Source organism: Haliotis rufescens, unplaced genomic scaffold, assembly GCF_023055435.1.
Source record: "Haliotis rufescens isolate VD_foot unplaced genomic scaffold, xgHalRufe1.0.p SCAF_4, whole genome shotgun sequence".
Taxonomy (NCBI): domain Eukaryota; kingdom Metazoa; phylum Mollusca; class Gastropoda; order Lepetellida; family Haliotidae; genus Haliotis; species Haliotis rufescens.
The window spans coordinates 63,723,373-63,737,336 of NW_025964112.1; the positions used below are offsets into that span (position 1 = coordinate 63,723,373).

The window sequence follows — 13,964 nt, forward strand, 5'->3', positions numbered from 1 at the left end:
CCGTAATAAATGACCTGTCCCTAACATATACACGAATACGGCGGATAGCATAAAAGTAGTGTTTTTTGCTATTGATTGAAGTCAGTGTTATTGAACATTAATGTACATGTTAAATCTGAGCTTTCCTTTTGATATATGTGCACATCAATCCAAATGTGACATTTATTACCAGTCCCCGTGCGAAGACATTGGAAAATCCCAATATGACCGTCGGCTCAGAATGGATTCAACTGAACAGCACGCAACACGTTCCGTGGTACACCTCATACACATGACGCAACGCATACTCTACCAATAACCAGTCTGTGCAAGAAGGGCTCCACTACAGCGAGTGGCACTTTGGTCATGCTCTCAATGGGAAATGCGATATTGCTCTTGTGGGAGATGTTTGCGCCCGCAATGTTGTCTCAGTGACGCGAGCGAATGATTTAAGATTCGGTGTTAAATTAAACATATTTTGCAGTCGTAAAGGGAAAACATCTTGAAACATTTAAGTGTGTTATAAGAAACTTTTCAGTATATTAATATCTAAGTCATAAACGGGTCATAAAAAGATGCAGATATGGTTTTACATCTTTAAGATCAAAACTGTTAAATGAGCAGTTTTACTAGGACCCTTGTGTCCCGAAGAACGGATCGACAGACTGCATAGATAACCCTTCTCCAGCCCCCAGCGGGAGGCGACTTGCAATGACGTCAAGCATTCCATTTCTAACCCAGCGCCTAATTAACGTGGAATTGTACAACCTGCTTACCAGTTTCCAACATAAAATAAATATTTCATTTATCACTGTACTACCACGCTTCCATTACGGATTCCGGGAATACTTATCAACTCTCTATGCATTGATTTAGCTGGAATAATTAAATGCCTGTATCTGGCTTGATGTATTCCTGGTCGCGTCTCCCTGAGGTGGGATGATGGAGACTCCCAGTAGCCGAGTAGACGAAATGGTTGTCTATGATCAATGGTGGTGTCAGAGTTTGAATCTGTATCTCCCGAACACCGTTATCACTTTCTCCAAGGAATACTGTATCCGTACTGCCGGATACGGGGGCTATAGCACCTTAGGAAAAGGCTGTTCAAACTATGTAGGTTTTCCGGGCAATGTAATATTTTATTACATAGAATGAAAATCGAAACGTAATAGTATTGGTGAATGTTTTTTTTCCCGGGAAAGACACATTTTCCGTGATGTTTGCGGTTTTGTGACGTGCAGACTGGTCGATATTTGAAAGCATTTGACCTTAAGTGATGACTATAACAATGGCTTCTCCATCCCCAGAGAAACGTGCATCAAACTCTTCCCGGTGACTCTCAAAGAACAAGAAATTGCCTTTTGTATAAAATATTTCAGTGCAGGGAGTTGAAAATAATCCAGTGGTATGTGTAATGGAAGTGTCGTGGTAGAGCAAAAAATGCAAAATGTCTAACCACTTTATGTAGGTCCTATGCTGATGCTTATCACCCCTGTGTGTAGGTCCTATACCAGCTCCACACACCCCACCACCAACACCCACCCACCCCCCACCCCCATAGGGAACTATTTGGTATATATTGGTGATAGGGAACTATTTGGTATATATTGGTGATAGCGAACTACTTTGTATATATCGGTGATAGCGAACTACTTGGCATATATCGGTGATAGCGAAATACTTGGTATATATTGGTGATAGGGAACTATTTGGTATATATTGGTGATAGCGAACTACTTTGTATATATCGGTGATAGCGAACTACTTGGCATATATCGGTGATAGCGAAATACTTGGTATATATTGGTGATAGGGAACTATTTGGTATATATTGGTGATAGGGAACTATTTGGTATATATCGGTGATAGCGAACTTCTTGGTACATATCGGTGATAGCGAACTACTTGGTATACATTGGTTACAGAGAACTAATTGGTATATGTTGGATACAGCGAACAACTTGGTATATATTGGTGATAGCGAAATACTTGGTACATATCGGTGATAGCGAACTACTTGGTATACATTGGTTACAGAGAACTAATTGGTATATATCGGTGATAGCGAAATACTTGGTATATATTGGTGATAGCGAAATACTTGGTACATATCGGCGATAGCCAACTACTTGGTATACATTGGTTACAGAGAACTAATTGGTATATATCGGTGATAGCGAAATACTTGGTATATATTGGTGATAGCGAAATACTTGGTACATATCGGTGATAGCCAACTACTTGGTATACATTGATTACAGCCAACTACTTGGTATATATTGGTGATGGCGAACTGTAGGATGTCTTTGCGCCGCCAGGTACACACTATTTTCATATCCAACCCGAGTGTTGATATGGGATCTGTTGGGGCACGTCCTTGGCATTTTATGACCACATCAACACTAACGCCGCATGGCGTGTATTATACTCATAGAGCTATTAAGAACGCCGGTCTGCCGTCATGCCGGCCCTCTTATCATTGCGGCACGTGAGACAAGGTATTTGTTCCCACTATAAACATGATAAACAAACATTAAAAACACACGTTACTCCTATCTTACACTGGATACTACATGCGAGGCTCCCACAAGCGACTGCAGCATAGAGAGGATATATCTAAATGATTTCCAGGAACTTCGATGTCTTAAGTCAACAATAAAGCTCACAAACTTGGTTCAGTCTGTATACATATGCGTTAAGCACGAGTGTATGAAGAACGCACGTGTCCGTTAATGTCACCGACTCTCGTCCGCCAAGCTGGGAGAAGCGCTTTGACGTCAGAAAACCAATACACCTAGCGGCGGGTGGTCGATTGATGTTGCAGAGGCCCAATGAGAGAGTTAGAATGCTAGTGTGGCACTTTACTGCAGAACAAGTAAAAAACAGATAAGTGGTCGTCTTATTAGCACTAGGTTTCATCATTACTGCGGGGTTCCGACATGACAAGGATGCGTGTTGAGAAGCTGTCCTACGCTGCCTTTATTTGTTTCAGTCAAGTCCATATAGGGTGGTTTTATTACTTGGTTACGGATACGCCGCCCGACTTTTCCCACATGTGTTAGAAATAATTTTGTTTAATTTTTCCTGTCGAGTTTGTTAATAAAGTTTGGTAATTAATAAAAAATATCAAAGTAGATCGACACGCAAGGGAAATAACTATTTGCAATTTCAAACCAACATCCCCAGCTGCAGGTTAGTTTGTTTTTCTTTCATATAGTAAACTTTACCAACAATTCCTATATAAGAACAATGTTAATAAAATATGTAATGCCTTAAATGGGAGAAACAATTTATAGAAACATACATATGCAAAATTAGCACACAGTCAGTCAAAAAAGCGCAGTTGTGCGAGTATGCGGCCGGGCGGGCGTGAGCTCCTTATATACGAGTATTTCTCATTGGTTTGTTTGTTGTTTAACACTGCACTCGGCAATATTCCTGCTATATGACGGCGGTCTGTAAATAATCGAGTCTGGACCAGACAATCCAGTGACTGACATCATGAGCATCGGTCTTCGCAGCCTCGTTTCAGGATACCGTTAGACAAGCATAGTCGCCCTCTTATAACAAGCACTAGTTGCAGAAGACCTATTCTAAGCCCGGATCTTCACGGTGACTTCTCATTGGTAGAGAAATCACGTGGGGTGGCTGCACAAAGGTTTTATGCCGTAGAGTACAAATCATCACATGTCAGAAATCGCTTTTAAAATTTTCTTTAATTAATAGCGGCAACTATATATATAGTACTGTGTTTCAAATTCGTATGACAACGTGTAGTCATTATTTCATTCCGTACATCGTCCATGATCGTCTTCTTACCCGCCTGTTTTTAAGTAACATGGAAAACATGGAAATTATGCCGTCTTAGAAAGGTTACTTGGCCTCAATAAAAGTCTTGCCACCATCCACTGGTTACTATGCTACCACTGTCCATGTGCAGCGACACTGGTGCCTGTCGGGCTTGCGGCTGACAGGCGACGCTGTATCGATTTATTGGAAGTTGTGAACAGCGCGTGACTCGTCTGATGGATTCAGAGACGGGCTGCTGAATCGTCAAGGACTGTTGTTTTCATCATTCTTTAATAAATTGTCAGCGTTACTTTTCAAATGAGATCTATAGCGTGGTGTACACTCACTGGAAAAGGGCATTGTCTGGAGGTGAGGGCGACTCACTGTCATCCGTGCGGAAAGAACAAGGGGTTGACAGGAACAGGCAGTCGGTTCAGGACACGTTTGAAGATACATTACTCTATAGGTGTTTCACACAAAACTATTGTGCCCCTACGGTGATGTTTAAGTTTGTAACCATTGTAACGCTGTCAGACTATGAATCTGTGGTTCAACGCTTTTATTTCTGATTTTGATAATACGAGTATTTGAACGATCGACATAAAAAGAAAAATTGATAGAGAATTGATAAGGTCTCCTGAAAGTAATCAATAAATCAGATGTTAAAGAGTGCATGAGTGGAAATATGAGTTAACGTTGTACACCGCAATATTTCAGTCGGCTGCTTACTGAGTGTCATGAATGTGAGGGGCACAACACTTTCAACAGTGGATAGCGTATACACAGCGCTTAAAATGCGGTTATAGGCGGCAGTACCAGGCATGGTGGCCTCAAAAGACGACGATATCAGACATAGTGGCCTCAAAAGACGACAATATGAGGCACGGTGGCCTCAAAAGACGACAACATCAGGCATAGTGCCCTCAAACGGCGACAATATCAGGCATAGTGGCCTCAAAAGGCGACAATATCAGGCATAGTGGCCTCAAAAGGCGACAATATCAGGCATAGTGGCCTCAAAAGGCGACAATATCAGGCATAGTGCCCTCAAACGGCGACAATATCAGGCATAGTGGCCTCAAAAGGCGACAATAGCAGGCATGGTGGCCTCAAAAGGCGACAATATCAGGCATAGTGGCCTCAAAAGGCGACAATATCGGGCATGGTGGCCACAAAAGGCGACAATATCAGGCATGGTGGCCTCAAAAGGCAACAATATCAGGCAATTTGGCCACAAAAGGCGACAAATGAGGCATGGTGGCCTCAAAAGGCGGATATATCAGGCATAGTGGTCTAAAAGGGCGACAATATCAGGCATGCTGGCCTCAAAAGGCGACAATATCAGGCATGCTGGCCTCAAAAGGCGACAATATCAGGCATGGAGCAGGGAGGGCAGTTGCACCCTTAGATTTTTTTTTATAGAAAACAGTTTTATTTGAATCAAGTTGGGGACAAGTGATACTTGTACAAATATTTGCGCACCCCTGTCAAAAAAAGTTAACTACGGCCTTGAATATGTCTTCAGCAACCCATGCTAGTCGTATAAGGTGACTATGCTTGTCGTAGGAGGCGACTAACGCTCATCGTATCCCGCTGCGTGGCTCGATGCTCATTATGTCAATTGCTGGATTGTCAAAACGCCGTCATATAGCTGTAATATTGCTGAGTGCGGCGTTAAACACCAAACAAACAGACAAACATGAGGCGGCAATATCAGGCACGGTGGCCTCAAGAGGCGTCAATATCAGACGTAATTGAAAGACCATTGTTGACGTAATGCAGACAGTATTGTTGACGTTTCAAAACGTCACAATAATAATGACGTCAAAACGTACACGTGCTGATATCACGTAACGTTGACCTTTTACCCGCAGGAGATTATTTTCACAACAGCTACAATATAAAAGTGTGGATAATAAAAAGATTATTACATGAGTATGTATCTTACTGAGTTTATTAAAGTCTCAAATGATTTCAAGTCAATTGGTTCTTCTATAAATGCCATTAGTTGTTAGATTCGGTGGTAATAAAAATGTTCTTTTAAAACATATTAACTATTAAAATTTATGAATTATTGGGTCGACGGATCCGTAAAACTAGCAATTAATAACGCCTTTAATTCACATGTTCCTTTGAGCCAAACTGAATACGAAGTGAGATGGATGATATCATCATATCATCTCGCACCTGTTTATATCTCCCGCTATCTGTAATTTCATTGGCTCACAGAGGGGAAGCACACTTTCCCGTATTATGACGTCATGTTCGAATCAAAACATTGGGAAGTGTAGTTTTCATCAGCTGGTGCCCAGCAATGTAAGCGGCGTTTTGATTGGACGAGGATACGGACCCTGTATGCAGAAACAGCTTGATATTTCCTAAATGAAACCGAAATCGATAAAAATAAAGCTCGAGAATCTAAAGTGTTTTATTTTGTTACCTTCTGTAGCTTAAGGCTGTTAAAATCCACCCCTGTTACGGGACAACATGAAATTATAATCGCGCATTTGCCTCAATTTCGTCACAGGGTATTGACTAATCAAATGGCTTGTTGCATATTGACTTCGTCGGAGCAGTTCATGTTATTATTTTCTTTTGTTCATTTTCTGTCGCTACATGGATGTGTGGACAAAAATCTTGAGTTTAATGGCACGGCGAGATGAACCATCATAATCATTTTAGCCACCACGTCAAAACAAGATCAGAGGTATGGTATTCCAGCACAGAATCCCACATTCTCCCCCCAAACGAGCTTGTTTTGACAATCGCCTTGGTTTGTTATTCTCGTCGATGTCCAGAACAGCTGAGCTGTTAGATCACAGATCAATTATTTATATCTGCAACTGTCATATCAACATTTAATTGCCATACCATTATATTCCAGTGACCTAACCATTGTCCATACACGTCTGTACTCGTGCTTGTTTTATGGGATGTTGGCAAAGCCGTGTAATGTTGATTAGCGTGTGTCCAACTGTAGATGTAGGTAACGGTACATGGCACAGGTCTTGTGTGGTCACATGGGCCAGACCGCATGGCATTTCCTTTGTTTCCATCACATGTGTACAGGAACTCCAGTTGAACAAAGTTGATAAGAAATCAGTTATTATCATGGATGATTCATGAAACGAATTCGAGTCCAATAATACATCATTATTTATCCTTGACCTGCCTTGCATGATTAGTGAAGAAAAAACTTTGTGTAATAACAACAAATAGCCAGTCTTGTCCCCAACATTTATGCATCCGTTCATAGATTAATGATACATATATATACCCATGAACTGATTTTTGTGAATGTCCTTTTCATTTCCTTATAGGTTATGTTAACAATAATCTTACTTGTTGCCAATGTTGGTTCAATCATGGACACTTAATATGATATATTTAGGGTCCATGGTTCAATGAAACTAGTCGTAATACAATATCGATGGTATAATGTCTTATATTATCCATTATTTAGAATTAAATTGGAAACAAACACCTACCTTTACTTTTAATTGCACAATCGTGTTATATTTTATGTATTCAATAGCTTTCCCTGTGCAGTAGTAACGGAGCACCTGCGTGCAGGTTCATGTTGGTATGTAGTCAGCCTGTGGATAGCCCAATGGTTAAGGTGTTCACTTGAGATGCAGAAAACCAGGGTTGGATTCCATTATCATTATGAATCGACTGTCTGTAATAAGCTCAAATCAGCCCACATCATATAGAAGCAGGGTAGGGACAATATGGGTTGAGCGGGCAAATACAGGATTTGCAGGCCGATATGGCTTTGTGCAAGTGATTACATTCCTTACATTGCAGTCACAACAAGCGATAGACTTCTGTGTTCACACTTCATCAGGGCATGGATCCTGTTTTCTTATAACTGTGACATTTTAGCTCTTTTTTTTGGAACTCCTGAATTCATGGAATTGGAAACATGTAGTTTAGGTAGTCAATTAATTAATATGTCAGATGAGTCTCAGGCCAATGTGACTGACCAAGGCCAATATGAAAACACACATGTAATAACATGATGTTACTGTGTGTGTGATGCCTCTTCTCTGCTTGTGTCCCCATTGTAATATGAACTAATACGAGGGCCACTGATGCAAACCTCCCTGTCACGTTCCTTGTCTCTGTCCATCTACAAAGCATAAACTGTGCATGTAATTAGAGTATTTTATCCATCATATGAAATTCTAGAATGTCCCATGATTTCTTTTCACAACTTGTAGGAATGTTTTTACATGCTTAATTTGCAATAATGGATGTGTAAGGGTTTGTGTACTATGTGTTTAGCTTATGTATGCCTTTATAGCTCATCATTGCTGTGAAGTTCTGTTGAGCTCGGAGTTGAGGATGTGATGCAATTATCATTAACAGATATTTCAGTGTATTTGTGTTATCAGTCCTTTTGAAGATCCGGCTAGAATTGGTCTTCAGCAACCCATGCTTGTCGTAAGAGGCGACCTACAGGATTGGGTGGTCTGGCTTGCTGTCTTGGTTGATGTATCCCAAATGTGTTTATCGATGTTCATGATATCATGGATTGTCTGTTCCAGATTTGATTATTTACAGACAGCCACCATGCAGCTGGAATATTGCTGAGTGTTGCGTTTAATGACAAACAACTAACAAAATGTTTTGTCGGTATATATCATGATATATAATTGCTGCAAAATTGTTTGTGGTGAATTATATTCCTGCACTCATTCACCTGTAGTATTTCTACTCCATTCAGTGTTTTTTCATCCCGAAGCCGGGTCTGCAGTTGGTTCAAGTTCCGTATATCACTGTTCACTTAAGTTTTCCTCCAGTACAGATCACCTTTGAGGTTTAGTAGATACAGGGTCTGCCTGAGAGCGGAAAGTTGGTGGTTTGATTCCTGAGTACATCATAGCCATAGGGATTAGATTCTTAAACTTGTTGTTTCCTTGCCTGGCGCTCAGCATTAATTTGATGAAATAAGGACTTGTTGGCTTGGAGTCAGCATACTGTGTCTGAGTGGGCTATCCATGTTAAACTGCAGCATGGTATCTTAGTGGGCTAGCACTATAAAAGTTAAACCAGCATTAGTCCGGACTGCATGCGGTAGCTACACAAATGCAGTAGTCTTGAGAATTGGTTAGAATAGGTCTTCAGCAACCAAAGATTGTCGTAAGCGGCGGCTTACAGGATTGAGTAGTCAGACTCACTGACTTGGTTGATGCACGTCATTGTATCCCAATTACGTCGATCAATGCTCATGGTGTCAATCTCTGGATTGTCAGGTGCAGACCTGATTATATACAGGCGACCATCATATAGCTGGAATATTACTGAGTGGCCTTCCAAACACATTGTACCCCACCGTGATGCAGTATTGCAAGCAGTGGAGAACCTACAGCCCCCATCATCCTGGAGTCCCTGCCACCACAGAGTTGGGGGAGGTAGAGTAACCTAGTGGAGAACCTACACGACCATCACCCTGGAGTCCTACACGCCCATCACCCTGGAGTCCCTGCCACCACAGAGTTGGGGGAGGTAGAGTAACCTAGTGGAGAACCTACACGCCCATCACCCTGGAGTCCCTGCCACCGCAGAGTTTGGGGAGGTAGAGTAATCTAGTGGAGAACCTACACGCCCATCACCCTGGAGTCCCTGCCACCACAGAGTTGGGGGAGGTAGAGTAACCTAGTGGAGAACCTACATGCCCATCACCCTGGAGTCCTACATGCCCATCACCCTGGAGTCCCTGCCACCACAGAGTTGGGGAAGATAGAGTAACCTAGTGGAGAACCTACATGCCCATCACCCTGGAGTCCTACACGCCCATCACCCTGGAGTCCCTGCCACCACAGAGTTGGGGAAGATAGAGTAACCTAGTGGAGAACCTACACGCCCATCACCCTGGAGTCCTACATGCCCATCACCCTGGAGTCCCTGCCACCACAGAGTTGGGGGAGGTAGAGTAACCTAGTGGAGAACCTACACGCCCATCACCCTGGAGTCCCTGCCACCACAGAGTTTGGGGAGGTAGAGTAACCTAGTGGAGAACCTACACGCCCATCACCCTGGAGTCCCTGCCACCGCAGAGTTGGGGGAGGTAGAGTAACCTAGTGAAGAACCTACACGCCCATCACCCTGGAGTCCCTGCCACCACAGAGTTGGGGGAGGTAGAGTAACCTAGTGAAGAACCTACATGCCCATCACCCTGGAGTCCCTGCCACCACAGAGTTGGGGGAGGTAGAGTAATCTAGTGGAGAACCTACACGCCCATCACCCTGGAGTCCCTGCCACCACAGAGTTGGGGGAGGTAGAGTAATCTAGTGGAGAACCTACACGCCCATCACCCTGGAGTCCCTGCCACCACAGAGTTTGGGGAGGTAGAGTAACCTAGTGGAGAACCTACACGCCCATCACCCTGGAGTCCCTGCCACCACAGAGTTGGGGGAGGTAGAGTAACCTAGTGGAGAACCTACACGCCCATCACCCTGGAGTCCTACACGCCCTTCACCCTGGAGTCCCTGCCACCACAGAGTTGGGGAAGGTAGAGTAACCTAGTGGAGAACCTACATGCCCCTCACCCTGGAGTCCTACACGCCCATCACCCTGGAGTCCCTGCCACCACAGAGTTGGGGAAGGTAGAGTAACCTAGTGGAGAACCTACACGACCATCACCCTGGAGTCCCTGCCACCACAGAGTTGGGGGAGGTAGAGTAACCTAGTGGAGAACCTACACGCCCATCACTCTGGAGTCCCTGCCACCACAGAGTTGGGGGAGGTAGAGTAACCTAGTGGAGAACCTACACGACCATCACCCTGGAGTCCCTGCCACCACAGAGTTGGGGGAGGTAGAGTAATCTAGAGGAGAACCTACAGGCCCATCACCCTGGAGTCCCTGCCACCACAGAGTTGGGGGAGGTAGAGTAACCTAGTGGAGAACCTACACGACCATCACCCTGGAGTCCCTGCCACCACAGAGTTAGCTACATCGGCAGTATTTCAGCCATATCGAGACTTGTGAGAGACATTCATCAATGTTCATCCTATGATGGTAGATGGAGCCAGTATTAGGTCCCATGTGGGATGAGGACATTCATCCTGTAGTGGTAGATGGAGCCAGTATTAGACCCCATGTGAGATAAGGACATTCATCCTGTAGTGGTAGATGGAGCCAGTATTAGGTCCCATGTGAGATAAAGACATTCATCCTATGATGGTAGATGGAGCCAGTATTAGGCCCCATGTGAGATAAAGACATTCATCCTATAGTGGTAGATGGAGCCAGTATTAGGCCCCATGTGGGATAAGGACATTCATCCTATAGTGGTAGATGGAGCCAGTATTAGGTCCCATGTGGGATGAGGACATTCATCTTATAGTGGTAGATGGAGCCAGTATTAGGTCCCATGTGGGATGAGGACATTCATCCTATAGTGGTAGATGGAGCCAGTATTAGGCCCCATGTGGGATAAGGACATTCAGCCTATAGTGGTTGATGGAGCCAGTATTAGGCCTCATGTGGGATAAGGACATTCATCCTATAGTGGTTGATGGAGCCAGTATTAGGCCTCATGTGGGATAAGGACATTCATCCTATAGTGGTAGATGGAGCCAGTATTAGGCCCCATATGGGATAAGGACATTCATCCTATAGTGGTAGATGGAGCCAGTATTAGGCCCCATGTGGGATAAGGACATTCAGCCTGTAGTGGTAGATGGAGCCAGTATTAGGCCCCATGTGGGATAAGGACATTCATCCTATAATGGTAGATGGAGCCAGTATTAGGCCCCATGTGGGATAAGGACATTCATCCTATAATGGTAGATGGAGCCAGTATTAGGCCCCATGTGAGATAAGGACATTCATCCTGTAGTGGTTGATGGAGCCAGTATTAGGTCCCATGTGAGATAAGGACATTCATCCTATAATGGTAGATGGAGCCAGTATTAGGCCCCATGTGGGATAAGGATATTCATCCTATAGTGGTAGATGGAGCCAATATTAGGCCCCATGTGAGATAAGGACATTCATCCTATAATGGTAGATGGAGCCAGTATTAGGCCCCATGGGATAAGGACATTCATCCTATAGTGGAAGATGGAGCTAGTATGCATTAGGCCCCATGTGGGATAAGGACATTCAGCCTATAGTGGAAGATGGAGCTAGTATGCATTAGGCCCCATGTGGGATAAAGACATTCATCCTATGATGGTAGATGGAGCCAGTATCACTATGGTCAGCAACAAGTATCATCTCTTGAACCAAAAGGATCTATGAATAGATTAATGAAGGCTATTTGGGCCTACTGGGATGATTGCAGAACTGTTTGCTGCCAAATACTTCACATATGTCGACTGGTGGGTGGATCCTGGTGGATCAATTGATGAACAGATATGATTTGTGTGAAGGTGGAGAGTTGGGCAGCTGATGCATGGAATCCAATGTAAAGGATGACTGCACTATCTCAGCTGTTGTGGATGACTGCATTATCTCCACTGTGGTGTATGACTGTGTTATCTCTACTGTTGTGGATGACTGCATTATCTCAACTGTAATGGATGACTGTGTTATCTCTACTGTTGTGGATGACTGCATTATCTCAACTGTAATGGATGACTGTGTTATCTCTACTGTTGTGAATGACTGCATTATCTCATCTGTGGTGTATGACTGTTATCTCATCTGTAATGGATGACTGTGTTATCTCATCTGTGGTGTATGACTGTTATCTCATCTGTAATGGATGAATGTGTTATCTCATCTGTGATGGATGACTGTGTTATCTCATCTGTAATGGATGACTGCATTATCTCAGCTATGGTGGATGTCTGCATTATCTCAGCTGTGATGGATGACTGCATTATCTCAACTGTAATGGATGACTGTTATCTCAACTGTGGTGTATGACTGTGTTATCTCATCTGTAATGGATGACTGTGTTATCTCATCTGTAATGGATGACTGCATTATCTCAGCTGTGGTTGATGACTGCATTATCTCAGCTATGGTGGATGACTGCATTATCTCAGCTGTGGTGGATGACTGCATTATCTCAGCTGTGATGGATGACTGCATTATCTCAGCTGTGGTTGATGACCACATTATCTCAACTGTAATGGATGACTGCATTATCTCAGCTGTGATGGATGACTGCATTATCTCAACTGTGATGGATGACTGTGTTATCTCAACTGTGATTGGTGACTGTGTTATCTCAACTTTGAAGGATCACTGTGTTATCTTAACTGCGATGGATGACTGTGTTATCTCAACTGTGATGGATGACTGCATTATCTCAACTGTGAATAATGACTATATTATCTCAACTGTAATGGATGACTGTGTTATCTCTACTGTTGTGAATGACTGCATTATCTCATCTGTGGTGTATGACTGTTATCTCATCTGTAATGGATGACTGTGTTATCTCATCTGTGATGTATGACTGTTATCTCATCTGTAATGGATGACTGTGTTATCTCATCTGTAATGGATGACTGTGTTATCTCATCTGTAATGGATGACTGTGTTATCTCATCTGTGGTGTATGACTGTTATCTCATCTGTAATGGATGACTGTGTTATCTCATCTGTAATGGATGACTGCATTATCTCAGCTATGGTGGATGACTGCATTATCTCAGCTGTGATAGATGACTGCATTATCTCAACTGTAATGGATGACTGTTACTTCAACTGTGGTGTATGACTGTGTTATCTCATCTGTAATGGATGACTGCATTATCTCAGCTGTGGTTGATGACTGCATTATCTCAGCTATGGTGGATGTCTGCATTATCTCAGCTGTGGTGGATGACTGCATTATCTCAGCTATGGTGGATGACTGCATTATCTCAGCTGTGATGGATGACAGCATTATCTCAACTGTAATGGATGACTGTGTTATCTCAACTGTGGTGTATGGCTGTGTTATCTCATCTGTAATGGATGACTGCATTTTCTCAGCTGTGGTCGATGACTGCATTATCTCAGCTATGGTGGATGACTGCATTATCTAAGCTGTGGTGGATGACTGCATTATCTCAGCTGTGATGGATGACTCAATTATTTCAGCTGTGGTTGATGACTGCATTATCTCAGCTGTAATGGATGACTGCATTATCTCAGCTGTGATGGATGACTGCATTATCTCAACTGTGATGGATGACTGTGTTATCTCAACTGTGATTGGTGACTGTGTTATCTCAACTTTGAAGGATCA

At 43.2% G+C, this 13,964-nt stretch overlaps 1 protein-coding gene across 2 annotated transcripts in view; it reads left to right on the forward strand.

The window, feature by feature from the left end:
* The first annotated feature begins 6,331 nt into the window (after nt 1-6,331).
* The window catches only part of LOC124112202 (F-box/LRR-repeat protein 20-like), a 43,698-nt gene continuing 36,065 nt past the window's right edge, over nt 6,332-13,964 (forward strand). For both annotated transcript variants that reach the window (XM_048382302.1, XM_048382301.1), the window contains exon 1: nt 6,332-6,475. In XM_048382302.1, coding sequence (XP_048238259.1) covers nt 6,428-6,475 — 48 coding nt within the window. In that variant the 5' untranslated portion in view covers nt 6,332-6,427. The remainder of the gene's footprint in view (nt 6,476-13,964) is intronic.